This window comes from Equus caballus, chromosome 22 (genome assembly GCF_041296265.1).
Source record: "Equus caballus isolate H_3958 breed thoroughbred chromosome 22, TB-T2T, whole genome shotgun sequence".
NCBI classification, from domain to species: domain Eukaryota; kingdom Metazoa; phylum Chordata; class Mammalia; order Perissodactyla; family Equidae; genus Equus; species Equus caballus.
In genome coordinates, this window is record NC_091705.1 from 27,219,483 (window position 1) to 27,245,889 (window position 26,407).

Consider the following 26,407-nt stretch of genomic DNA (forward strand, 5'->3'; position numbering starts at 1 on the left):
TAGTAAGCACTACATAAATGTTTGCTTTTTTTTACATTTAGAAAATATTGGGGCCAGCCCCGTGGCCGAGTGGTTAAGTTCACATGCTCTGCTTTGGTAGCCCAGGGTTTCACCAGTTCGCATCCTGGATGCGGACATGGCACGGCTCGTTAGGCCATGCTGAGGCAGCGTCCCACATGCCACAACTAGAAGGACCCACAGCTAAAATATACAACTATGTACCGGGGATTTGGGGAGAAAAAGCAGGAAAAAAAAAAGATTGGCAACAATTGGTAGCTCAGGTGCCCATCTTAAAAAAAAAAAAAGAAAGAAAATGTCACTTCTCTGAACCTGTTTCTTCATCCATAAAATGAGGATAAAAATATCTGCTTCACAGACTGGTTATCAGAATAAATGTATTTTTAGATATAAAGCAGCTTTCTTTCAGTGACCAGCATATAGAAGGTGCTCCATAAATCATAGTTAAAAAAAACAAAGATTCAGTTGCTAACGTGGTCCCTGTTTCACAACTGAGAAAATTGAATCTCAGAGAAGTGAAGTGACTGGCACAAGATTACATAGCTAGAAATGACAGAGGTAGGACTCAATCTGGACACCTGACTCTGAAATCAGTGCTCTTCCCACAGCGAGGGAGAACTGACCTTTCTCGGTATCACCCTGCAGGTTAGGCGTTAGCCAGGAGACGGGCCCAGAGTCCCTGACCCTCCCTCTGTACTCCTAACCTGTGGGGCCTGGGCCATGCCCATCCAGAGAGCCTGACCAGAGCAGAGCCACCTAACTCTCCCCCAGCGATCGTTCTGTTTTGCGGCGTTTAAACTCCCCAGGAGCAGCTGCTGCTCCAGGCTCTCCTCCAGTGAGCTCTCAAAGGCTCCCCCAGCTGAGCTCCTCGGGAACTGCACCGTGTGTGAGCGTGGATCTAGGTCGATCCATCCTACTGGACTGCAAACACCACAATGTGGAAACTGTGTATGGGTGTAAGTGTGTTTCTGTCTGTTGTGGGTATGGGGCATACACAAAATAATTACATATTTTTAACTTTTATTCTTTTTTTAAGATTTTATTTTTCCTTTTTCTCCCCAAAGTCCCCCAGTACATAGTGGTATATATTTTAGTTGTGGGTCCTTCTAGTTGTGGTACGTGAGATGCCACCTCAGCGTGGCCTGATGAGTGGTGCCACGTCCACGCCCAGGATTTGAACCAGTGAAACCCTGGGCCGCTGATGCAGAGTGCGCAAACTTAACCACTCGGCCAAGGGGCCAGCCCCTTTTACTTTTATTCTTTATTTAAAATACTCTTTCTTGGGGCTGGCCCTGTGGCCGAGTGCTTAAGTTTGGCATGCTACAGTTCGGCGGTCCTGGTTCAGTTCCCGGGCCCAGACCTACACCACTCATTGGTGGCCATGCTGTGGTGGCGACCCACCTACAAAATAGAGGAAGATTGGCACAGATGTTAGCTCAGGGCAAATCTTCCTCAGCAAGAAAAATATATACTTATTTATTTATTTTTAAAATGATATTAAAACTATTTTAAAAAGTAGTACATATTAGAAAGAAAAGTAACACAAATTCATGATGAAAAAAATTCGAACAGTACAAAAGAATACACAGGAAAAGTCTCCCTCCCACCTCAGACCCCAGATTTTCCAGTCCTTTCCAGAAGCAATCACTCTTATCAGTCTCCTGGATGAATTTCTATGCACACAAGCTTTTAAAAAACTTTTTGTGGGAGGATGGTTTCTGTACTTAATACCTTTTTTTTTTTTTGAGGAAGCTTAGCCCTGAGCTAACTACTGCCAATCCTCCTCTTTTTGCTGAGGAAGACTGGCCCTGAGCTAACATCCATGCCCATCTTCCTCTACTTTATACGTGGGACGCCTACCACAGGATGGCTTTTGCCAAGCAGTGTCATGTCTACACCCGGGATCTGAACCGGAGACCCCCAGGCTGCCGAAAAGCAGAACATGTGAACTTAACTGCTGCGCCACCAAACCGGCCCTGTGCTTAATATATTTTAACTACAAAATGAAATCATGTTTATTGTAAATAAAATTCAAACAATACCAAAGTTTATAAAATTAAAAGAGAAGTCCCCTTCTTATTGCTCCCTAATCTCTCTCCCTAGAGGTAACCACTGTTAATAGTTAGGGACCTGGAAACCTTACTGTCATTCTTGAGTTCAGAAACCTCAGATTCCTGATGGACTCCTTCCCCTCCTCCCTCCCTTCCTCTGATTTTATCTCCCGCTTTGCATATAAGAACCCTAGTAGATAAGTATTATTATCCCCATTTTGCAGCTGAGGAATTTAAGGCTCAGAGAGGGGAGTGAGTTGCTCAAGGACACAAGGCAGAGCCAGGGGTTCAAACCCAGATGAGTTCAAATCCAGGCCTCCAAGCCCAGAGTTCTTTCTGCCATGTTCCTCTGCCTGGTTCCTGTCCATAATCTTACAATTTAGTTGCTGTGTGAGGCAGCAGATGAATTCTCAGGTTAGAACATAATTAACGGCTCATTTTTTGAGGAAAAAGAGGATCTGGTCCTACGGGAGCTGTCACTGAACAGTCTTTATTGCCCAAGCCCCGAACAGTGGTGAAAAGATGCCACTCACTTCAAGAAATGTCTAGCTTGGGTGAGCTGGTTGGTTGGTCAGTGGGAAGGGGCTAGGAATGGAATGACACCTGCTCACTGAGGCAGGGTCGGGGCTAGGGGAAAAAATCCAGCCGATGGAGGGGATTGTGTTATCACCTAATTATCCAATCCAAGGAGATTCATACAACCCACCCAAGGGGTAGAATCAGCAAGAGGAGTGCCCAGAGGAAATTCCCAGCATTCCCCAAACATCCCAAGCTCTTGCACACCCCTGTGCTTTGCACACACTCTGCTTGGAATGCCCTTCCTGCCTTTGTCTGCTCAGCAGATTTATCCTTCACAGTCAGGTTATAATGTCACTGCCTCTATGAAGCCAGCCACTCCCTCTTTGTAGAATTTGCCTCACTCTATGTGTTTGAAACTTGTTTACTCACCTGCATCCTGCGTGAGTCTGTGAACTGAGGCTCTGCAAGGGGTCCCTGTGTTACTGTTCTTTGGGTCTCTCACAGTGTCTAGCTCAGGATTTGGCACATAGTAGGTGATCAATATTGGTTTAATGATGAAGGAATGAACTCAGATGGACAGCAGCAAGTTGTTCACGATGTACTACAAGAGACTGTATCGTTTGGGTGCCCTCAGCTCTGCTTCAGACTATTAGCTTGCAGTGAGAAAGAGGGGAGTAGGGGCGGTTTTTTCTCAATTTTTCCCCTCTGTGGCCCTCAGCTCAGTTCAGTCACTCAAGGTGTTGACATGGAGAGGAAGATGGTAAAAGGGGGGAAAGTCTTCTTTGAACTAAGTATTGTAGCTGGCTTTGTGTTTTCTGGGTCTGGAAGGTGTTTATAGCCGTTCCTGTCCATTATCAAAGCATCATTGGTGGTCTTATAGGCTCTTCAGGGGTTCTCTGGTGGGCTCCCCTCCTGCACTTCCCTTAGCAAAGACACGTTTATTACCAACGGTTATTTGTCTTCTTACTTTTGGGGTCCCTTTACCCATCTAAGAGGCCCTACTGAAAAGGACGCAGGACAGGCTTGTGCAGGCTCTCTTTCCTACTTAGCCCACATCTGGCCTACAGAAAACATTCCCTGACAACAGCCCTGGAGAGCAGGCCAACCCCAGCATAGCAGCACTCTCCTGGGTCTGCCACCAAAACAGTTAGCAGGCTTGTCTCTTGTAGCTAGATTTCCCAGGCAATCCTCCCTAGGAAGGGTGGGGAATCACAGCCAGAAATAGCTCCTCACAAATTCTCTATCTTCTACCCTCTTGACTCCATAGATAAGGGATTTTAAAACTTTAAAATAGATTTTAGGCTATTAGAAAAAAATATATATATATATTAGCACCTTACTTTGAAATTTCACATATACAATTTAAAAAAGAAAGACAGTCAGTCAGTCCAGACAGCCTCTTGGCATGGAGCAGGAGGGAGAGCTATAAAAAATGAGCAAGACTGGGATGCAGGATCCATACTATAGCCCTGGGAGAGGGTTAGGATGTAAAGCATGTTCCCAGAGGTGGAGTTTAGGACATAAAGGAAGAAGCCCAGTTCATCAGGAGGGGACCAGGGTTGTTTTTCTTTCAGCTGATCCATTATCTCTCCCTCCAATCCAGCCTCCTTTGAGGCCTTCTCCCCACTCTGGTTTATCAGACATGTTTGAACAGGGCCAGATTCTAACTGTGTCTGGAGTAAGTCTTTTCCCATAAGGCTCTTAAGCCCCAAGGAATTCAAGTAATGTGTATGAACACCTGTTTGTTTGTCCCCAGTGTTCCTGGCACTTGTAGGATGATTGAATGCTGATGTACTCTCAGAGCCTAGAGAACCTGTAGGGGGGAACATTACCCACTTTCACACATCAGCTAACTCCACTTTCTGCTCTGGCCGAGACAAAACACCCAGTTGTACTACTTTGTTATGTTTTAATTCAATTTCCAACTTGCTATTAATATACTGTATTATTATTCAATATGTGTACATAATAGATGTTCAATAAACGTTTCCTGAGTGAATAAAAAAAATGAATACGGGAATGAATGAATCCCTCTTTATAAAGATCAAAGATTACTGTTTGGTTTTAATCCCTTTCTACTCCATTTACTGTTTATTGGTATGTCTTGGTAGTCCGAAACTTACGTTTACTTCTCACAGTCTTAAAATGTATTGTGTAGTTTGCTGACAAATTTTATGTCATTCACCTTTGTAACACTGAGGCTGACTTGATTCATTCATTCAGTGGATGCTTATTCAGCACCTACCATGTGTCAGACTCTGTGCTAAATGCTAGGAATAAGTCAGACATAGTCTCCTATCATCATGAAGCTTAAACTTCAGAGGGGGAGAAAGATAATAGGTCAACAAACAAACAGAAAGTGGGAAGTGCTATGAAAGAAGCAGAGTACTGTGATAGAAAATGATAGAATATTATTTTAGATAGCAGAGTTAGGGAAGACCTAGCTGGGGAAGTGTCATTTAAGGTGAGACCTGAAGGAAAGGAAAACATCAGCTAAGCCAACAGCTGGGGGCAAATTGGTCTATGTAGAGGGCAAAATATGTGCAAAGGCCCTGAGGCAGAAAAGAGGTTGATGTGTATAACATTCAGGTTGTTTCTCTCCACTCCATATATTGTTGTAGTGAACATTCTCGCACAGTACCCATTGTGAGAGTATTTCCCTGTTCCCACACCACTGATTATTTACATCTTTTTCTCTGTCCAGTGTCTAGGATCTTTCAGAACCAGTGTTCTCCCTTCTCTGGTTTTCCCTTCACTTACTTCCTCTTTTTCTCAAAGTAACTAAGAACTTTCTTTTGTAGTTCTTATAGGAGAAAAGATACAATGTAGCTCTTATTGGAGCGTTCCCTTCCCAGGTTCCCTTTGGCTGTGGATTGCCTATTTCACTCCAGCTATCCATTCATCCATCCATCTATTTACTCAGTACTTACCAAGAACCTATTTTGTACCAGGCCTTGTGCTGGGTGCTAGAGATGGACGATCTTATGCAGCGCTTCTCAAAGTGCGTTTCTGCTGCATCAGAATCACCTAGGGTATTTGCTGAAATGCAGATTCCCTGGCTCCACCGTGGTTTACTGACTTTCTAGGGGCAGAATCCGAGAGTCTGCATTTTAAGAAGTACCCCAGTTTTTGTTTTTATAATCCTAACCAAAAATTTAGAACTACTGAGTGCCTTCTGAGAGGCAGGTAAATACAATTTACAAGTCTAAGAAAGTGCATTGATAATTTATGCACAAAACGCTATGGGAATAATGCCTGGATCATAGACAGAAGAAAGTTCTCCAGCAGAAGTCAGGTTTACGCAGAAAATTAGACAAACTGCTGTTCTCCGGCTAGATATAGGGCATTGAGGCAAAGAGAACACCCTGTGCAAACGCATGTAGGGGAAAATGACATTAAGTAACTATGCTGTGAGTGCTGCGTCGCCTGTGGCTCCTTGGAGCTTCGGGGTCTAAGGGTGAGAAAACTCTGGAACCGTCCGCCCTGCCCATCGCTGCCCAGTCCCCGGTTCCCTCACTCTTCACGCAGCTGTTAATTGTACTCTGTTTTGCAGACCGAGCAGTGCGCAGGCGCACTTAGAACCAGGTGACCAAACACATGCGCAGTGTGTAACCCCGAAGCCAAAAGGGGGATGATTGCGGCGGTTTTCTTTCTATTATCAGAACTTCCGTTGCCCGAATCCAGCGACTGTGGCTGTCCCCATTTCTGGCGAGGGAATTTTACATCTTTTAGTATAATCCCCCTTTCCTTCTGGGCCAGTCAAGTAAACTGGCTGCCAGTACTCAACATGGCGGGAGGTCCCGGAGCGTCGCAGCCCTCCTATAGGCGCGGACCCGGCGGGGCGGGGTCCTCCGAAAGGGCGGGAGTTGGGGGGCGGGCTCTGGGCCCAGCCGGGGGGTGGGCTCCCGCCCCCGGCCGGGCCTTCGCGGCGGCTAGAGCTGCTCTGGCGCTGAGGAGCACGCTGAGAGTCCGCGGGAGGCGAGCGCGGTGAGGTGGGGCCTCGAGGGCAGGCGGGAGGTGCCCGGGTTAACGGTCCGAGGCCCAGAGACAGGCCCGCCGAGGGCGCCTTAGGGAATCCTGTTTGGGCAGCGGCCTCCCGTTCGCCGGGAGGAACCCGAGGCCCAGAGAGGGGCTGGGACCCGTCCTGCCGCCACCGTTCTGGGCTCCAGTCCGCGCAGAAAGGGATCTTCCTGACCCTCGTATCCGACAGCCAACAGCCCCTGGTTGTCAAGACAAGGCGCTGCGCTCTCCTGCCCGTCTCGCTCCCGGCTCCCGGCGTTTACGGCTTCCTCTGCCCTTGGGACATTGCACGTGATCTGTCCGAAAGCCCGGTCCCACCGGCCGCCCCACGCCGGAGCTCTCATTCTTCGGGACCCAACTCAATCACTTGCTCGGAAACCTTTCCCAACCACTTTCTGCGGGCGCAGTTAATCTCGCTGCTCGGTTTTTGCATTCATAGCACCGAGTTACTTTTCCTGCTCCTCTTTTTACACCCGTGCGCTTGTTGGGGCTTTATGCCTTGCCTTTTTCATCTCTTATATCCCAACATCTAGCACATGATGATAATAATAGTAGCTAATATTTACTGAATAGTGATAAAGTGCATTGCATGTAAAGACCCATTTAATCCTCATGGCGATTCCGTGAGGTGGGTTCTAGATCTTCACATTTTATGCATGAAGAAACCAAAGCACTCATAGATCAGTTTTCCTAAGAGCCCACAGTTAATAAGTGAATGGAACTGGAAACGATTTCTAGGCTGTTGGTCCCCAGAGCAGGTGGTAATTTCACTAGATTGCCTTTGGGTTTGGTAAATGTCTGTTGAATTGGGTCTTTAGCTTAGCCCGTAATTAGGGAGGCCGCAATTATGATGCACATTTTACTGAGAAGGCTTAGAAAGGAGTATTGATGTTCCCAAATATATAGAGTGAGTTCATGACAGAACAGAGGCTACACCCTGCTGCTAGCCCTCTATTCCTTCATTCACTCTACCTTTCTTTGCTCCTTTTCCATCAGAGAGCTGGAGACCTAGACCTCATCATTTCACACCTTTTAGGAAGTGTCCCTCACAGAGCTGTGATTTCATATTTCATGATTTAGGAGGCAGCTTAATGTAATAGAGAGGGCACAGAGTTTGGAAACAGATTGGGGTTCAATCTTTGCTCTGCCACTGACCAGTTATATCCCTTCCATTTTTTGAGCCTCAGTTTTCTTGTCTCTAAAAGGAGGACAACAGTCTTATCTCAAAGGGTTTTTTATGAAGATTACAAATAATTGTTGTGGCAGAGTAAAGTGCTACACACTACATGATCTATTTTTTACCTTTCAGAAGGTTATAGAACTATCAGCATTTTGCAAGACCATTGGTGATATGGATCACGTTACCTAAAGTTCTTATATTCATTCGGTCGGTCAGTCAGTCAAATACTTAATGACTTCCTGCTATATCCCAAGCACTGTTTTAGGAGCTAGTAATATAGCAGTCAATAAAACAATATTCTTGCACTTGGGAAATTTACATTCTGACTGGTATGTTACACATAATAACCAGATAGAGACAGATAAAGCATGGTAAGGTAAATAGAAATACCAGTGTGTGTGAAAAGGTGGAGGTATTTTATATTGGGTGGCTAGGGAACAACTTACTGAGAAAGTGACATTTGAACAGAGATCTGAAGGAGGTAAAGGAGCAAATCATGAAGTAACTGGAGGAAGAAGGCCTGAGATGAGTGTGTGGCTTGGTGTGTTTCAAGCATTACAGCAAGGAGGGCTGTGTGGCTGGAGGGGTGTGAGCAAAGGGGAGAGGAGTAAGAAAAGGAATTAAAACAGTTGGAGGCTGGGATGGAATAATTAGGACCCTGTAGGCCATTATAATGATTTTGTTTTTTTCTCGGAGAAAAAACATTACATTGGAGAGTTCTGAGTGGCATAGTCTGTCATTGTTTTATTTTTATTTATTTATTTTTTTTGAGGAAGATTAGCCCTGAGCTAACTACTCTTTTTGCTGAGGAAGACTGGCCCTGAGCTAACATCCATGCCCATCTTCCTCTACTTTGTACATGGGACACCTACCACAGCATGGCTTTTGCCAAGTGGTGCCATGTCCGCACCCGGGATCCAAACTGGCGAAGCCCGGGCTGCTGAGAAGCGGAACATGTGAACTTAACCGCTGCGCCACTGGTCCGGCCCCTGTCATTGTTTTAAAAGGATTATTCTGACTACTTTGTTGAGGAAAAACAGATTTTGGAAGCATCCTGTGGTCTAGGAAGCTTTTGCAGTAATCCAGGTGTATTAGTTATCTATTGCTGTGCAAGAAATTACCTCCAAATTTAGCAGCTTGAAACAACAATTACTTATTGTCTTATACAGTTGTGGGTCAGAAATCCATGAGCCAGTTTGCTGGGTGTTTCTGGTATAGGGTCTCTCAGGAGATTGTAGTCAGTCAAGCTCATGGCTGATCTGTTCCCAAGATATTTCCTTACCACTGGGCCTCTTCACAGGGCTGCCTGATTGTCCTCAGGACACGTCCGAGAAAGGGGGAAAGAGACAGACAGACAGAAGCCATAGTGCCTTTTATGACCTTGTCTTGGAAGTCATTTCTACTTTATTCAGCTTTGTAAACTTTATTCCAGCTCACACTCAGGGGGAAAGAATTAGGCTCCACCTCTTGAAGGGAGGAGTATCAAAGAAAATTTGTGGACACACCTTAAAGCCACCACCCCAGGCAATAGTGAGTGCCTTAGCTCAGGATGGTGGTGGTGAGGGATCAAAAAGAGATAGGATCTGGTAGAGCCGGCAGGGTTTTCTGATGGATTGGTTATAGCATGTGGGAGAGTGGAGTAAGGATAACTATAAGGCTTTTGGCTTGAGCAACCAGGATAGAATTGCTGTTTACTGAAACGGGGAAGATTGGAAGAGCAGGAGTTCACTTTTGGACAAGCTTACTTTGAGATGCCTGTTAGACATCTGTGTGGAGACGTTAAATAGACGTTTGGAATTGGTGTATATAGGAGTGTGAACTTCCAGAGGGAAGTTTGGGCTGGAGATGTAACACTGGGAGTCATGGGCAGATAGGTCTATTTTAAGCCGTAAACTGCATGAGATTACCTAGGAAATGAATGCAGATTAAGAAGTCTGAAGCCTGAGCTCTGGTACCTCTAACCTTTAAATGTTGGAGAGATGAGGAGGAGCCAGCAAAGGAGACTGAAGGGAGAGGCCAGAGAGGTGGAAGGAGAACAGAGAGAGGCTCCACCCATGAGATTTATGTAAGGAGCTGCATGCTAATTTTTAAGAAACAAATTGTCTCTGCAGGCAAATATATATAGTTTCTTTGCTCAGGAAATAAAATATTTGGCCCTCGTGTTTTTCCTTTTTTGCGTTGTGACAAATTCTATTTAATAATACCAATGTACATCTTAGTCCTTGCAGCTTTTACAGTTCTACTCGAAGTTTAGATGGTGTTACTTCTATTTTAAACTTTTTTTAAATACTCCTTTTGTAGTGTTTTGGATGAGGGAAGGCTCACTGGATAATTTATATCACTCTTCTGTCACTTTCCACTCTAGGTTCAGAAGTTATTGCGCTTCTTAGTCTGGTTCCTAGCAAAAGTAGGAAGTTGGTCTTGTTCATTTCTGTATTGCTGTGGCTGACTGCCTGATACTGAGCTGGAATTCATGAGTGTTTATGGGATAAATTAATGTATAAAAGAAGCAAATATTTTTCCTTTTCTTGCAATAATGATATAACATCTATTCGGTGGTTTATAATTTACAAAGCACACTGACATCCATTCTCTCATTTGAATGCAATCCAATCTGTTAACACTGGCCAACTACTGACCTTTTCCTTTTCTGAGGGACCTTGAAACCTGCCTTTCTTTTGGAGCTCTGCTAGTTTATTTTCTGGCTGGTCTGACAGTGTGTTAATAAAAGAGTGCTGAACTCTGTCTTTAGGAAGCCCAGAGCTAAATCCGAATTTCATAAAGATTCCTGATGTAATTTTTCTCTATTCCCTCCCTCTTTTTATTCTTGTTTTAGTGAATTTAAGTTTTATGAGGATTTTTGGGGGGTTTTAGTCATAAAACACTTCAAATCATTTTAAAATAAATTTTGTTTTTTAGAACAGTTTCAGATTTATAGAAAAATTTCATAGTACTGCAGAGAGTTCCCATACATCCTGCACCCAGTTCCCCTATTAGTAACATCTTACATTAGTATGGTATATTTGCTACAATTTCAAATCATTTTTCGAGGTAAGTGGAGCATATAAATAAAATATGAACAAGATGAAGTTATTTCATCTATATAGGCCTCGGTTTCCTTATCTGTAAAATGAGAGGGTTGGACTAAATTTCTATAGCTCTAAAAATTTTTAATTATCTGCTATAGTAAAATAATCATATAATTCTAATATAATTCTATTTCTTAACCGAAGTGTTACTAATATTGCCTCCCCAAATAATGTTTATATGTTAACAGCAGCCATATCCTAAAAGAGGATTTAATATGAGAATTCTAGAAACTGTGGCAGGGCTGCTTATAGAGACATTAGGTTGAACTACATGAAATTATCATTTTTATAGGTAAAAAAAATGGGCAAATATTGGCAATTTCATATGGTTCAACCTAATATTTTGAGGGTAGGGATTCAAAGGATGGTAAGGGAGCCTTGGGGCTTCAGAGCCTCTCACTGTGTGCAAAAGCCTAGCCTACCCCTCACAGTTTTAGGAGAGAAAAGCCTCCTCAGGTCCCTTGAAGCCACTTCGAGCTATTCTTGTAGGTAGTGTGGGCAGTAAGAACTGTTTCCCAGCAGGTTTGTGCCTCCAACTAGCAGAGAGAGATTGAGCCAGCATCTCATAGAGCCGTGGTGAGTTGGTTGACAGCCTTGGTGGAAAGGAAGGGCAGAAAAGGAGGATGTTTGGAGTGTGACGGAAGACTGTATTAGCCTGGCTCATAGGCTAGGAAGAGGCAGCCTAGGGTGTTGGTGCCATTAGGCCTTCGTTGGTGCCGCTACTCTTCCTACCTGATGCACTTTCCATACTGTCTAGTACAAGCTCTGCAAACTCGGGTATCTTCAGTTGCCGAGGAGATGATGTAAATTGGTAAACTGAGTTTTCCTCTATAACTCTGTTATAAGAAAACAGCACACGTGCAATGATAAATGACAGCTGAAATCTTCTATTGATGTGTGGGAGAGCATAGGCTGGGGTCGGGGGTGGGAGGTGGAGACTGTGGTGAACTGGAGGGCACATGCCCTGTCTAAAGAGGGTAGACACTGTTTAGCTCTTTAACTGCAGCTGGTTGTTGCCCTGTAGGGATGCAGGTCGAGGATCACTAGATATTCTGGTTTTCCAAAGGAGCCAGGAATATGAATTTTTATATGCATTCTCCCAATGGTATACGTTGGCACCTTATTTGAATTCTTAGAAACCATTGTATAGGCCACGCAATGGTTGAAAAGAGCCAGCAGGGGCTGGCCCAGTGGCGCAGCAGTTAAGTGCACACGTTCTGCTTCGGCGGCCCGGGGTTTACCGGTTCGGGTCCTGGGTGCAGACATGGTACTGCTTGGCAAGCCATGCTGTGGCAGGCATCCCACATATAAAGGAGAGGAAGATGGGCACGGATGTTAGCTTAGGGCCAGTCTTCCTCAGCATAAAGGGGAGGATTGGCAGCAGATGTTAGCTCAGGGATAATCTTCCTCAAAAAAGAAAAAGAAAGGAAAGAGCCAGCAGGCCACATTTGTAACCTCTGGCCAAGGGTTTAGATCTGCCAGGAGTGAGGCCCACTTGCATTTCTTTGTTATGCATTATTGACAACCCTGCTAATACCAAAATGAATTAGACAGCCTCTGCCTTTGAGGAACTCACAGGTTAGTAGAGAAGATAGACAAATAATAATGGTAAAAGGTAACATAGACATTACGTATGTGTGCGTGTGTGTGATTAGTTCTTCCTGGCTGTGTCTGGGAGGACATGATAGGAAGTGATATTTGAGCCAGTAGGTAGGAGATCAACAGTTTGGTGCATTAAAGAGATTTGGGATCTCTGAAACCCCCACTGTATGTGCGAATGTTGGATCTGCATTTGCTGTATATACCATTTTCCTCAGATTATGAGACTGACGTACTCCTGGCTGCACCAAGAGGGCAGCTCTAATATACCATTTTCCTGATAGGTAGTTGGAAATAACAGATATTCCTTAACCCTGCTGGTGGGTGTCTCGGGGTTAATAAAATGGGAGAATTCGAACTTCTCCCCACCTCCCCCAGATTATTGTGTGTTTTAGAGGCCTAAGAAATTCAGAGGTCATATAGCTGGGTGCCCTCATTTTTGGATGAGGAGATTGAAAGAGAAGTGGCATGCCCAAGGTCACAGAGCCCATTAGAGGCAGAGTTTGGTCTAGCACCCCAAATTTTTCTTGACCACCTGCCTCTCCCTCTCCTGGGTATCTCTGAAGGTCACTGGTTAGGCTGGCATCCCCTGTCTGCGAGTGGCCAGTTACCCTGTTTTGGCCCAGCTCCTGGTGGGTGAGGAGTGTTTCCGTCCTGCTGAAGCTGGTTCCTTCTTCCCTCTCTCTTTCGGATACCCTGCCTGAAATCTGAAATGCCTGCTACTTCTTTGTGAGAGAGAGCCTGCTTGTATTCAAATTCCTAATCAACCAAATGCCAACTGAATGAACTAGGACAAATTGCTTAACCTTTGTAAGCCTCAGTTTCCTCGTTCATGTATAAAAAGTTATAATAACACTGTGGTGTGATGGGAAGGCATTGGAAGCTTTCAGTATTCTTATGATGACAAAATGACATAATGGGTATAAAGCACTTAAAGCAACTGACCCATAGAATCATCTAGCAAGTATTGACTATGAAGATGATTCACACAGTTCACAGCACCCCGGGTTGGGTTAAATGCCCTTCCTTTGTTTCCCCATACTATCCTGGGATGTCTCTGTTATTGCACACACCACATTGTATTGTAATTGTGTCTATCTCTCCTGCTAGACTAAAGTACCTTCAATGATTGATTGCACAGATATGTATTAGGCACTGTGCCAGGCTCCAGGGATACAGTGGTAAACCAGGAGCTCTTGGTCTAATGCAGAGTTCTAGAAGGCTTGCCAGAAAGCGCTAGTCCTGTGAGCTTGTTTCATGGTCTAATACATTTGAGAAATGATGCTCATCATAGCCTCCCCTTAGAGATTAGGGTCCGTCTTAGTACTTTAAAGTTTCTGAGGAGTCCTATAATAAAGGAACCTATTTGCTTTGTCCAGCCCAGCTTTGCCAGACTTAATGAGTGCTGAATAAATTTGAGTCATCTAGACAGCACTTTCAACCCCACTGTGTGCTTTGGTCCCCAGCTCAAGAGGAGGTCCAAGGGGCACAGCAATGATTAGAGACTCTCCTGGGAGTGAATAGCCTCTGGCTGCATAGAGGCCTGTGGGCTTACCGTCTGGTGCACCCATGGAGAAAAGAGGCTCTGGGCTGAACAGTATGAAGCCCCAGCCACTGCAGCTCATGCTGGAGGAGCAAGTGCTGGCGCTACAGCAGCAGATGGCAGAGAACCAGGCAGCCTCCTGGTGGAAGCTAAAGAACTCCCAGGAGGTCCAGCAGAGGCAAGCAACCCTTGTGAGGAAGCTGCAGGCCAAGGTGAGGCAGCTGCCCCTTCAGGGAGGGGAAAAGAGAAGACTACCTCCTAGAGCTGGGTGCTGAGGTGGAATAAGGGTCGCAGGAGGCAGAATCGTGTGGTGGGAATGTCCCGACAGCCTCTCCTTTGATGCTCACAACTACTCTATGAGATATATACCGTGTGTACTTTCACGAGGGTTAAATTAATTGTCTAAGTTTGCCCCCCTAGTGTAGAGCTAGGACCTGATCCTAGGAGTTCTGGTTCCAAAGCCCATGATCTTGCCTCTCCAATCCACGAGGCATGTAGAAAGTATTGTTTAAATACCCAAATAGAAACTATAAGATGCTGTGGCCTTACCTCACTATAATCACCCAGTCCCCCGTTCACAGCGCATTTGCCCCAGATCCTTGGGGGCCTGTGGTTTGGTCTGTTTGTACCAGCCCATTGCCCATGTCCTGCTTTGTTTGCCTCAGGTGTTGCAGTATCGGACCTGGTGCCAAGAGCTGGAGAAGCGGCTGGAAGCCACTGGGGTGAGTGAGGCTGAGATCTGTGCTCCCCCTGAGCCTCAGTGAATATATTTGTTAGGTTTCATTTGCTGACTGAGGGAGGTGATGAGGCAGTGTTTGGTAGAAGCCTCTTTCTTCAGCCCCTTAGAACTTTATCACACATACCTTCATTGGACCTAGGTATTCCTGGCCTGTCAGACACCAACTCTTGGCTCTCTAAGGGCAAAACGCAGCTTCAGGAGACTTAATCAGATTGGAAGCAGTGTGGAATCAGAGGGAAGAAATCCATTTTTCCTCCAGAAGGTGTCAGTGTTTATCTGTCTTAGAGAGATGTGTGCCTTTGCCGCCTAAAAGGCATCGCTGCTCCCCTGTTCGATGCAGAGGACTTTGTGCTCTTGGCTGGATAGAACTGGCTTTGAAAAACCCATTTGCCTTTGTTCCAGCTCCCTCTCAGCACCTTCTCACAGCCCCTCAGAAAAGTTCTCTCAGAGGAAGGAAAGAACCAAAACTGATTGAGTACCATTCTATATCGACCAGGAACCATTAGACATTGTCAAATAATTGTCACTTATTCTGCAAAGCGACTTTCTGAGGGGAATGAGATCACCTTCATTTTGCAGCTGAAGGCTGTGGCTCTGGGAAGTTAAGTAACTTCTTAAGGTCCAAAAATGAGTGTAAAAGTCAAGGCCAATAGTGAAGCTATATCTTATGTTTCTTAGGTTGAAAGCTCTTTTCACTACAAATGCCATCTTTCAAGAGAGGTCACTGATTCACTTTTGAAGAGGGATGAAGTGGATTTGCTTTCAGGTTGCGGTGATTGAGGAAAGAGTCATATTGCTAAGAAAGGAGAGAAAGCATAAAAAGAAAGTGGTCTGCTGTAGAAGGGGGCATCAGAAGATTGGCCTGAGTGATGTTCTCTCTGAAGATGAGTAAGGTTTGTCTCTGTTTTGCTAAGGGACCGGTCCCTCCGAGGTGGGAAAATGTGGAGGAGCCAAACCTAGAACAGCTGCTAATCCGCTTGGAGGAAGAGCAACAGAGGTGATGGACCCTGCATTCTCTGGCCTGGGTGATTGGCCAGTGGGTGGAGAAGGCTGATGGGAAACCTGTGTCCTCAGGGCTAACAGGGTTAGAACCATGCACTACAGCCCTGGCCCTCCAGTTCCTGGCAATGGAAAATTCCAGTGGTTGTCATCTTACTCCAAGAAGTCCAAGGCTTGGATCAGACCTTTATTTTGCTCTCGCTCCTACCCCTCCCTAGTGCAGGTGTGAGAGTCTAGCAGAGGTGAACACCCAGCTTCGGCTACACATGGAAAAAGCTGACGTGGTAAATAAAGCCCTTCGGGAAGATGTGGAAAAATTGACAGTAGACTGGAGCCGGGCCCGGGATGAGCTCATGAGGAAGGAGAGCCAGTGGCAGATGGAGCAGGAGGTAGGAGGAACAGGGGGCTGGAACTGTGAGAAGAGGGTTGTGCACTCTGGGCACTGCCTGGTCAGTGCCGGAAGGGGTTAACTTCAGGACTTGAATGGAAACTGGGCTGTTGTTAGCGTCTCTGCCCATCCTTTCCACTCATGCTGGTGGCTTCGCCCTGCTCGAGCCTTCAGCTTAGTTTTGTCCTCACCTGCCTAGTTGAGGTTTTCTGGCAGGTGGCATGACACTCAAAGTAACTCTGTTCCCACATGAGTGACTAGCTTAGGTTTTAGATGGATCTGAACACTTGCTGACTTCCCTGTCTGGAGGTCTGCATGTCTAGATGCTAAGGAGGTAGCTATTGAAATTGAGTGGGGAAGAAAGACTAGATGTGGACCCTGGGGAGTTTTCAGATCCCAGCTAAAAGGAAACTATGTTTCCTGAGCCTTTGCTCTGTGCCAAGTACTATGCTAGGTAATTTACGTATCCTAGGTCATTTAATCCTCATTGTAAGTCTGTGGTAATAATGGTAATAGCTCTCATTTGTTGAGCAACTACTGTTTATCCTTTTCCAATCTAGCTCAGAGGAAGGTCATGTAATTAATACCCCAGGCCCTTTGACCTCTTAAATTCCACTGCTAACTTTATCAAACTCTTCAGCATAACCTGAATATCGACACCTGTTCGTAAGCTAGCTCCTGTAAAACTCTCCTTCCCTTCCCCCAGTAGTCAGGAGGAACCCAAGACTCCTGTGTTAACAAAAGGTAGTCCTCTGCCCTTTGATGTGACCTGGGTTTCTGAACACACAGTTCTTCAAGGGCTACCTAAAAGGGGAGCACGGTCGCCTTCTCAGTTTATGGCGGGAGGTGGTGACCTTCCGACGCCACTTCCTGGAAATGAAGTCAGCCACTGACAGGTTAGTGTGGGGATAAGTAGGGAGGAGGTTTGCCCCAACCGATTCTAGACATGTGACAGTGGGCTGCTGTAGAAGGGGGATCAGGTACAGGGAGAAGGTTGGGGGTGTGTGTGGAAGAGTTGGTGGAGAGGGATGGTATTGTTGGATTCAGATTTTTTCCCAGACCAGCTCCTCAGGCTTCGCTGGGCCTCATCTCCATGCTCCCTTCCCTAGTCCCTGTTGGAGCCTGCTCTTTCCTTGCTTATATTCAGAGATCTGACTGAGCTGAAGGCTGAGCATGTGAGGCTTTCAGGGTCCCTGTTGACCTGTTGTCTGCGTTTGACCGTGGGAGCACAGTCTCGGGAATCTGATGGATCTGGGAGACTAGATGGGGGCGAGCCAGCCCAGCTGCTGCTGCTACTAGCCAAGACCCAGGAGCTGGAGAAGGAAGCCCATGACAGGAGCCAGGAGTTAATACAGCTGAAGAGTCAAGGGGAACTGGAGAAGGCTGAGCTTCAGGATCGGTGAGATGGGCTGGGGTCCTAGGGAGGGTTCACTGAGGGCAAGTTGCCTCCCTTAGGGAGTTAGAGACCGGTGGAGGAGATGTGAAGAGCATTCCTCCAAGCGTGAGAGGGGAAGGAGATGTGCCAAAGGGAGTCTAGTTTGAAACCCAATGACACAGTTGGGGCGATGTCATTGCCCTCTACCCTCAGACTGTCTTGCAGGTGTTTCTCTCCTGTTGACTTACAGAGCTGGCTATGACTCTGTCCTCTGTCAACACCAAACTACTTGCCATTCCCAGAACAGTCAAGCTCTGTCTTTGTACATGCTGACCTTGGATTGGAATGCCTCCCTCCCTTCTCTCTCTGCCTTATCCTTTAAGCCATAGTTCAAATGTCACCTCTTCGATGAAGCTGCCTCTCACCTCACTAGCCTGTTAAATTACTATGCCCCAGTGTGGTTTTTTGACCTGCTATGTTACAGCATTGATCTCATTGTATCTTGTTGATTATTTAGTTTCCTTTTTTTTTGGTTAGGCTCTTTGTTTTTTGGATTATAATAAAATGGATTTTTTTTTTTTTTTTTAAATGATCATAAGAAAGGTAGGGACATTAGCAAAAAGCCCCATTTAAATCTCAGGGTAAAGTTCCCTTTATACCCCATGGCTAGGGTTGTGTCTCCACCTGTTGGTAGTGTATGTAAATTGCAGCCTGTCTTGGTTTGGGTGGTGGAGGCACTGAGAAGCACAAGGAAGAGACCATGTCTAATCAGTTCTGTGTCTCAGTGCTTTGCACTTCACCTGTCATCTAGTAGACACTCAATAAATGTTTATTGAATGATACAATAATTAAATGAATGACTATACAGGGAGTTAAGGCTCTTAGAGATGGTACAGAATAAAATTATTAAGACTGTGAAATGAAATTGAGTGAATGAAGAAATATTTATTTAGCCCCTCATATAATACCAAGTATTGAACTCCAGAATATAGTGTTAAGTGATGAAGATGTATGGTGATTTCCCTGAACTTTGAGGTTAATATCAGGGAGGTTGACCATAATCTCCTCCAAACTGCCTCTCCTTTTTCCCTGTCAGAGTCAGAACCATGGGCTGGAGGGACCTTGGGACTATCCCATGTGGCAATTCTGATATTCTTATTGGCTTCAGGGTGCTTGACTTCAAGATCAAGCGGGGCCTGGAAGGGCCTGGGCCAGGGCTTTCCTTCAGCTCTCGGGCCCCCAAACACGTGTTCCAGCCTTGAGATGTGGTAAATCCCTGCATGTGTCTGAGTGGCTTTGGCTTCCCCCAAGTTCAAGGCTATAGTGTCATGTGGTATTCAGGGAGTGCAGTGGGGCTGGGGGTGCCCAAGGGACTCTGGGGAGGCTGCAGTGGGGGTGTCCGTGTTGGGGCTGGGATGTGCTGCATAGTAGCTATGTCCACATCAGTGTGCTGCCCAGGTGACAGTGCTGTGCTCTTCCCTTTAGGGTGACTGAGCTCTCTGCTCTGCTGATCCAGTCTCAGAAGCAAAATGAAGATTATGAAAAGATGGTAAAGGCTCTGAGAGAGACAATGGAGATCCTGGTACATGATCCTTTGTTCTGGAAAGGAGTTGGGAATAGGCCTGTAGGTTCCTTGTCCTTTATGGACAGATAGTACAAGATACAAGATAAATGTTCCTCAGTGAAATCCCCTAAAGCTGAAAAATAAATTTTGGCTGAATCTGAAAATTAACTAACTCATTCAATAAATATTAGTGGTCTACTTTCCCTACCATATTCCTGGGGAAACTACAATGGCATATACATGCAGTGTGTCCTTACCAAAGAGAGTGGGGCACACATTAAGAGGCACACTGGCAGATGAGGAAGGGGATGTGTAGAGAGATTCTACACATACTCATGTGGGAAACAATTGAGGAGTATGGCAGTGGTTAGCCTGGAGAACAGATCTGAAGGAGTGACGTTGGGGAAAAGAGTTGGCTTGTTTAATGTTTTCTAGATGGGCAAAACCAGTGTCAATGACTGACATCACAGGGTGGTAGAGTTTGGCTAGCAGCTAGAGCTGTTCAGTAGTTGAACAGTCTTTCTTGTGAAGGAGTGAGGTTGGTGTCACTGGCTTAACATTTGCTGGGGCTGTTATCACAGGGACTCTCTAAGCTTGAACTTTCGAGTGTCTGACTTGATTCCACATTTGATTCATTTCTAAGAATGTTCAGACCTCTGATTTTAGGTGGATCCTGAACCCCTATCCACATTCATACCCCTAGTCTTCTCATCAAAGCTGGGATAGCTGGGAGCCGGACTTGTTTATGCCTTTTTGTTTCCTTTTGGTCAGGAATTTGCAAATTCAAACGTCTGCAGGACCCAGATAATGTAAATGAGTGAAGTGGTTCGGTTCTAAGAATTCTGGTTTTCTAGTGCTGTCAGTGCTGCGGGGGACAGTCGATGTCACTGTTAATGAGGGTAGGAGGGACTGCAGGACCCTGAAGCATACATGGCTCATCTAGAGGAGGCATCCACTGTTCAACTTCAGTGCATTGTTACCATATTTGAATGCGGGCTGGGTATGGCCCATTTGTTAACTTTTTAAGAGAAGCCAGAAATTCAGGTTTTCATGAAAAGGTCACTTTATAAATGTTGGTTCAAATTTTTTATAGGCCAAATAAAGCAGAGTAGCAGGTCTGTGTCTTCAGGCCTTCACTAACACAACATGATAGGAAGGAAGAGGGGAAATCTTGAGTCTTCGAGTTTATTGCTAGCTTTGGGGCTAGAGGATTCCCTGCTTCAGCCTTAGGTCTCAAGCATCAGTTTGCTCTTCAAAGACAGCAGCCATCCTCCATCCAATGACAGCTCACATTTATTGAGCATATACTTTGTGCCAGACACTACTGTGGAGTAATTTACGTGCATTTTCTTCAGTTAAGCCTCAAAACAAACCTGTGAAGTAGTTGCTGTTAATTCCTATTTTAAAGAGAAAGAAGCTCAAAGAAGCAGTTGCCTAAGGTTACCAAGATAGTAAGTGATAGAGCAAAAACTCCAATCTAGGCAGTCTAATTTGGAGCTCTTAATCATTTTCATTGGAACTCTTAATCACCCTATCGCCTTGTCTTCAGAGTGCTAGAACAATATTAGCATACACATGTGGTCAAGGAAAAAAGTGTGGTTGACAGAATAGACAGAATGAGACTCTGGTTGATTTGGGGGCTGGAGTGATAAATTCTCTTCTGAGTTTGGCTCACAGACTCTATTTTGTTCCCTGTTCAGGAGACAAATCATGCAGAATTAATGGAACATGAGGCATCTCTTAGTAGGAATGCCCAAGAGGAGAAGCTGTCTTTACAGCAGGTGATCAAGGATATAACCCAGGTACTGGTAAGCCTCCTGGTCATGGTAACCAGGGTATGCCTCACTCCTCTCCTGAGGCCTCCGTGTCCTCAGTCATGCCTAGATTTCCACTGTCTGAGGTGTTTGAGCTTAGGGTCTGGTGAGGATGAGTTCTCTGAGTGTATTTCATGGCTGGAACCCTAAGCAGTAGCTAGGCATTCATGTGCTAGCACCGCCTGCTGGGACAGGCCCTCTTTCTTATTGTCAGCTGCAATTCTCAGGCCTGTGGCTGGATTCTGGTGTTTGTTACCTCAATAGCCTATTCTTCCTTCATTTCTTCATTTATTGTTACCTCAGGGGGTGCTCTAGCCTTGTTGCTGGTTCTAAGTTTGCGTGGCCAAAGGTGAAGACTTGCAGGAACTAACCTTTTTTGCTCTTAGATATGCTCTTCCCACCCCCAGGGAGAGTGCCTGAGAAGGAAAACATCAGGTTTGTCCAGGCTGTAGTGTAAGTCCTCTGTATGGACTCTAGGCCTTGGTCAGTAGGGTGGTGACCCTGCTGTGTTGGGTTTCAGGCCATGGTGGAAGAAGGGGACAATATGGCCCAAGGCTCTGGTCATGAGAACTCCTTGGAGCTGGACTCTAGTGGCTTCTCCTCCCAGTTTGACTCCCGGGACCCAGACAAGGCTCTTACTCTGGTGCGTTCAGTGCTGACTCGGAGACGCCAGGCTGTGCAGGTGCGAACCCCAGCATTTCTCCTCAGCCACGAGGGTGGGTATCTAGACTGATTTGTGCCCCAGGTACCCTCCTAGCCTTGACTGCCTCTTTCACTTTGGTGAACTAGTCATGAGGGGTTTTATCAGCACCCCAAAGTGCCCATTAGAATCTGTGCTGCCCAGTTGTACTTGTGGGTAACTGGCACATTCCCTGTGCCAGTGGCACACTTCCCTTTGCATGCAGTCTTTGCATATCACCATGCAAAGACTGGCAACCAGAGCCCTGGGGGAGTATGGGTAAGTGTTCCCCTGTTCTCAGGGTCCCAACCACACTTACCATCCCTCCCAACCGCTGTACATTTGATGATGATGAGCTCTAAGACTCTGGGAGCCGCAGAAGCCCAGTAATCTCTGGTCCTCTGTCTTCTTGACTGGTTACATCTCTATTCTTAGCTTACTGTTTTTGCACCAACCCCTTACCCCTTGCCAAGCCCTACTTTCAGGCTCTTACGTCTCTCCTTTGCCCTGCCCTCTTGTTCACCATCTCACTTCTCTTACCCTCCCTCTGCAGGACCTAAGGCAGCAGCTTTCAGGCTGTCAGGAAGCTGTGAGCTTCTTACAGCAGCAACACAATCAGTGGGAGGAAGAGGGTGAGGCCTTGAGACAGCGGCTACAGAAGCTCACTGGAGAGCGGGACACTCTGGCAGGGCAGACCGTGGACCTCCAGGGAGAGGTGGACTCTCTCAGCAAGTGAGCAGGGGGCTGTTCATGCCCGCCTTCCTCCCTGGGCTCAGTCCTCATCTGCCCATTTACCCACTCGCATCATGTTTCTCATTTCTCATTGGCTGACCCTACTCTCCTTGAGACCCAGGGCTGCTTAGAGCTGCCTTGTTTTGTGTTCTGCTTGTTCCTGCTCACTCCGTTTTGGGTCTTTGTGATGATAAAAAACAGTTTCCTGCTCAAAAGCGAAGATGAGATGTTAAAGGAAACAGACACCTCTCTCCTTTGACTCCGTGATATCTGTTTCAAGGAAGGATTTTAGGTTTAAAGGTTTCTGCTCATCTCTGGTCTCCTCCTTCCAGGGAGCGAGAGCTCCTGCAGAAGACCAGGGAAGAGCTGCAGCAGCAGCTGGAGGTTCTGGAACAGGAGGCATGGCGATTGCGAAGGACCAACGTGGAGCTGCAGCTGCAGGGGGACTCTGCTCAGGGTGAGAAGGAGGAGCAGCAGGAGGAGCTTCACCTGGCTGTCCGTGAGAGGGAGCGCCTGTAAGTGTGACCAGTCCCCTCCTCACTGGGGCTTGATCTTCCCTTCAATTCCACACCCTCCTCCCTGACTACCCTCTCCTAGAAAGTGGAGTAAATTGAAGCCTGGCATGCAGTGTATTCACATTAGCTTACTTCTCTTTCCTCTGCAGAAGGAGGAAGACAGAAAGTTCATCCAGGCTTTGCTGAGCACTCACGAGGGATGAGGCACTGTGGGGGATGCAGAAATAAATAAGACATAGGCCCTAATCTCAAGCAGTTTGCAGACTGATGGGAAAGACAGACAAGTAAACTAACTGTAGCGTGAGGCCAGAAGAGGTATGAGCTAAATAGAGCTTCAAGCCAGGTCCTTTAGGAGCGTGGGAGTTATAGTTAATATTGAAAGCTTCAGGGAGGAGAGGGTAGCCTTTGAGCTGGGCCTTGACGTGTTTTGATGGTACAGAGTGGGAGAAGGGCTAAAGGAACAGATTAGCAAAGAAAAGGAGGCAGGGAGGTTCATGGCACGTTCAGAGTAGTCTGGGCTGGCTAAAGGGTAGGACTTACCCTGGGAAATAATGGGAAGTGAGCTGGCCAAGAAAGAGAATTTCAGAGTAAAAGGACTCAGCTAATCTGTTAATTCCCCTATATGATGTCAGATAAAGCAAGGACTTTAGAGCTGGGCAAAACCTTGGTTTAAATTATGGCTCTGCCACTTGGTCAGATTACTTTATTTGTAAAATGGGGGTCATAATATTTACCTTGAAGGGTGATTGGGAAGATCAGAGCAGTGTTTTACAAAATGCCAGCACACAGCCTGGCATATGGTAGGTCTTCAGTAACTGGAAGCGGGGACTGTGTCTTCAACTTTGGCATATCCCCCTCTCCTGTGCCCTGGCTCCTTGCACCTAGTAGGCACAGATAATGGAATCTTGCTGTAAGGTTCATGACTTGTGCAAGGAATAGTCTCCCCTGTACCAAGGAGAAGAACAGACAATCCACAAAGATAATTATATGTTTTTAAATTTAATTTGTTTGAATCGATAATACATTTACCAATATTTATATGATTTGAAAGTCAAAACTATTTAAAAAGATATACACAAAGTCTTACTCCCCTCTGCTTCATCCATCCCATTTCCCTTCCTTCTGTTCATAACCATTTAAATTAATTTCTTGTTTATCTTTCCAGTGCTGCTTTATGCAAATGTATGCATATATTCTTATTCCCCCCAATTTCTTGCATAAAAGGTCTTACACGGCATATACCGTTCTACACCTTGCTTTTCTCACTTACTATGTCTTGGAGATCTTTCCTGATGAGTTTTTAGAGACCTTCTTCGTTCTTTTGCATAGCAAAGGTAATTATATTCCTGTTACCTTTTGGGTGTGGCCACTCCCTAAGACTTCTCTAGCCCCTTTTCCTTCCCATCTTAGTCAGGAGACGCTGGCGGGCCTGGAAGCCAGACAATCAGAATCACTCAGTGAGCTGATCACTCTTCGGGAAGCCCTGGAGTCCAGTCGCCTGGAAGGGGAGTTGCTGAGGCAAGAGCAAACAGAAGTGACCGCAGCGCTGGCCAGGGTGCGCAGGCCTGCCCCCCACTGGCTGGGTGGGGTGGGTGGCTTAGGAAGTTGTGTTTCCGTAAAAGGGCATGCAGCCTGCCTCATTCTTCACCTTGCAAGCCAACTCCTCATATTTGTTGCCTCAATTACTAGTCTCTGCTTCTGGGTTCTCTCCCTCCCAACATGCCCTCTATATTGGAATTAGAATGGTTTTCTAAAATATAAATCTGATTATGCCAGTCTCTTTCTTAAAACCATTCAGTGGCTTCCCAGCTCCTTGGTGCTGCATTCAAAGCCTTTTGCCATCTGCCCCAAACTGTTTCTAGCCTCCTCTTGACTCCAAATCCCTGTCCTCATGTACGTTTACTCCAGCCGTCCAGCACTAATTGCATCCTCAGTTTTACCACGTCCTTTCATGGCTCTAATTCTTTGCATGTACTTTTCCCTTTGCCTGGACTGCTTCTCTCCTCCTGCTTTAACCGCAAACTGTTTCTTATCTCTCAGTACCCAACTTAATTGTCAACTCTTCTACCAGGTATTTTTGATTCTCCCAAACTGAATTAGTGCTTTCTCTGAGTTCCCAGAGAAAGAAAGCACTTTGTGCTTACATTGTCTATGGTATCATTACAGTTGTATTGTTTACACTCTCTGTTAGTTCCTCTCTTACTTCTCAATGAATGAATGAATGAATGAATGAGTGAATGAAGGGAAAACTTGTTTAGAATGCAAGGGAGAGAATGGAGTGTTAACTGATCTCTTTACAAAGAAAGCAGCAGGTTTTGGGGATGTGAGCTGTTCATGTTGCAGGAAAACTGGAAAAAGGAAACCCTTCAACCCTCTTTGTTTTTAGGCAGAACAGTCCATTGCAGATCTGTCGAGTTCTGAGAACAGCCTGAAGGCTGAGGTAGCTGATCTTCGGGCTGCCACTGTCAAGCTCAGTGCCTTAAATGAGGCTTTGGCCTTAGACAAAGTTGGGCTGAGCCAGCAGCTTCTCCAGGTGAGCAAAGATTGCTCTGATCCACAGGGTAGGGCTGGGCTCTGACCAAGGGCAAGCCAGTGACAGACAAAGCTGACACCCATGACAGAGAAGAGTCCTTAAATGCCCAAGACAGATAAACTCTCAAATGTAGTCCTGAAATGAGCAAAAGGAACATTTATAGTGCAGAGGAGAGCAAAGACTATAAAAACTGGGCATAGCCATTAAAAATAGTCTGCTCTGATACCCACAGCAGAACCACCTTTGGGCTTTAGGGTAAAATCACCAGGGCAAAGAAGGACGCCTGTGTCCTCTGGAAGGAAGATTCAGTTTCCAGTCCTGTTGCATGAGATAACAGCAGTCACCAGAAAAAGATCTCTGAAGAGCCTAGGTGTCAAAGAATCTCCTCTATAGTTTGCAAATTTAACAAGCTTCTTCACTACCCTGTTCTCCTGAGCCCCAGACATGTTCTGTGTTCCCTTATTTTGAATTCTTTGAGAGTAGGATTTTGCCTTTTTTATCTCTATCCCCAGCATCAACCCATCTAGTACCTGGAATATAGCCACTAAACCAAATGAATGCATAGTCCCCTCTCTTATAGGCACTCTTGTGTTCATCTTTGGAGAGTCAGTTCATATCTCACTTGGATTTCTGTCTCAGCATTTGATCTCTAAACTGTAACATTTATCTTTGATGCCCTTCTCTTTTTGGCCAGTAGTTAGAACAAGAGAACCAGTCTGTGTGCAGCAGAATGGAGGCAGCAGAGCAGGCAAGAAGTGCTTTGCAGGTGGGCCTGGCAGAGGCGGAGAGGAGCAGGGAAGCCCTTTGGGACAAGAGCACTCACCTGGAGGCTCAGCTGCAGAAAGCAGAGGAGACCAAGGCTGAGCTGCAGGCAGATCTCAGGAGCATCCAAGAAGAGAAGGAAGAAATTCAAGAGAAACTTAGTGAGGTGAGAAGACAAAACTGATACCATCACATTAAGGTATAATATATGCTCATTGTAAAAAATTAAAACACTATAGAAATGTTTCGGAAAGTGAAAAAGTATTACTTCCTAGGAATGACCTGTGT

The 26,407-nt window shown here is 45.8% G+C and overlaps 1 protein-coding gene across 15 annotated transcripts in view; it reads left to right on the plus strand.

Moving 5' to 3' along the window:
• The first annotated feature begins 6,401 nt into the window (after positions 1-6,401).
• The window catches only part of CEP250 (centrosomal protein 250), a 43,164-nt gene continuing 23,158 nt past the window's right edge, over positions 6,402-26,407 (plus strand). For 2 of the 15 annotated variants that reach the window (XM_070247742.1, XM_023626455.2), the window contains exons 1-15: positions 6,402-6,580; positions 13,943-14,231; positions 14,685-14,741; positions 15,673-15,755; positions 15,981-16,146; positions 16,935-17,041; positions 17,293-17,544; positions 19,006-19,102; positions 20,785-20,886; positions 21,419-21,580; positions 22,131-22,309; positions 22,642-22,824; positions 24,235-24,379; positions 25,211-25,357; positions 26,055-26,285. In XM_070247742.1, the coding sequence (XP_070103843.1) occupies positions 14,046-14,231; positions 14,685-14,741; positions 15,673-15,755; positions 15,981-16,146; positions 16,935-17,041; positions 17,293-17,544; positions 19,006-19,102; positions 20,785-20,886; positions 21,419-21,580; positions 22,131-22,309; positions 22,642-22,824; positions 24,235-24,379; positions 25,211-25,357; positions 26,055-26,285 (2,097 nt within the window). In that variant the 5' untranslated portion in view covers positions 6,402-6,580; positions 13,943-14,045. Of the gene's footprint in view, positions 7,237-13,942; positions 14,232-14,684; positions 14,742-15,436; positions 15,756-15,975; positions 16,147-16,934; positions 17,042-17,292; positions 17,545-18,688; positions 18,789-19,005; positions 19,103-20,784; positions 20,893-21,418; positions 21,581-22,130; positions 22,310-22,641; positions 22,825-24,234; positions 24,380-25,210; positions 25,358-26,051; positions 26,286-26,407 lie in introns of those variants that run through there. The other 13 variants (XM_023626456.2, XM_023626453.2, XM_023626454.2 and 10 more) reach the window with 12 other exon arrangements.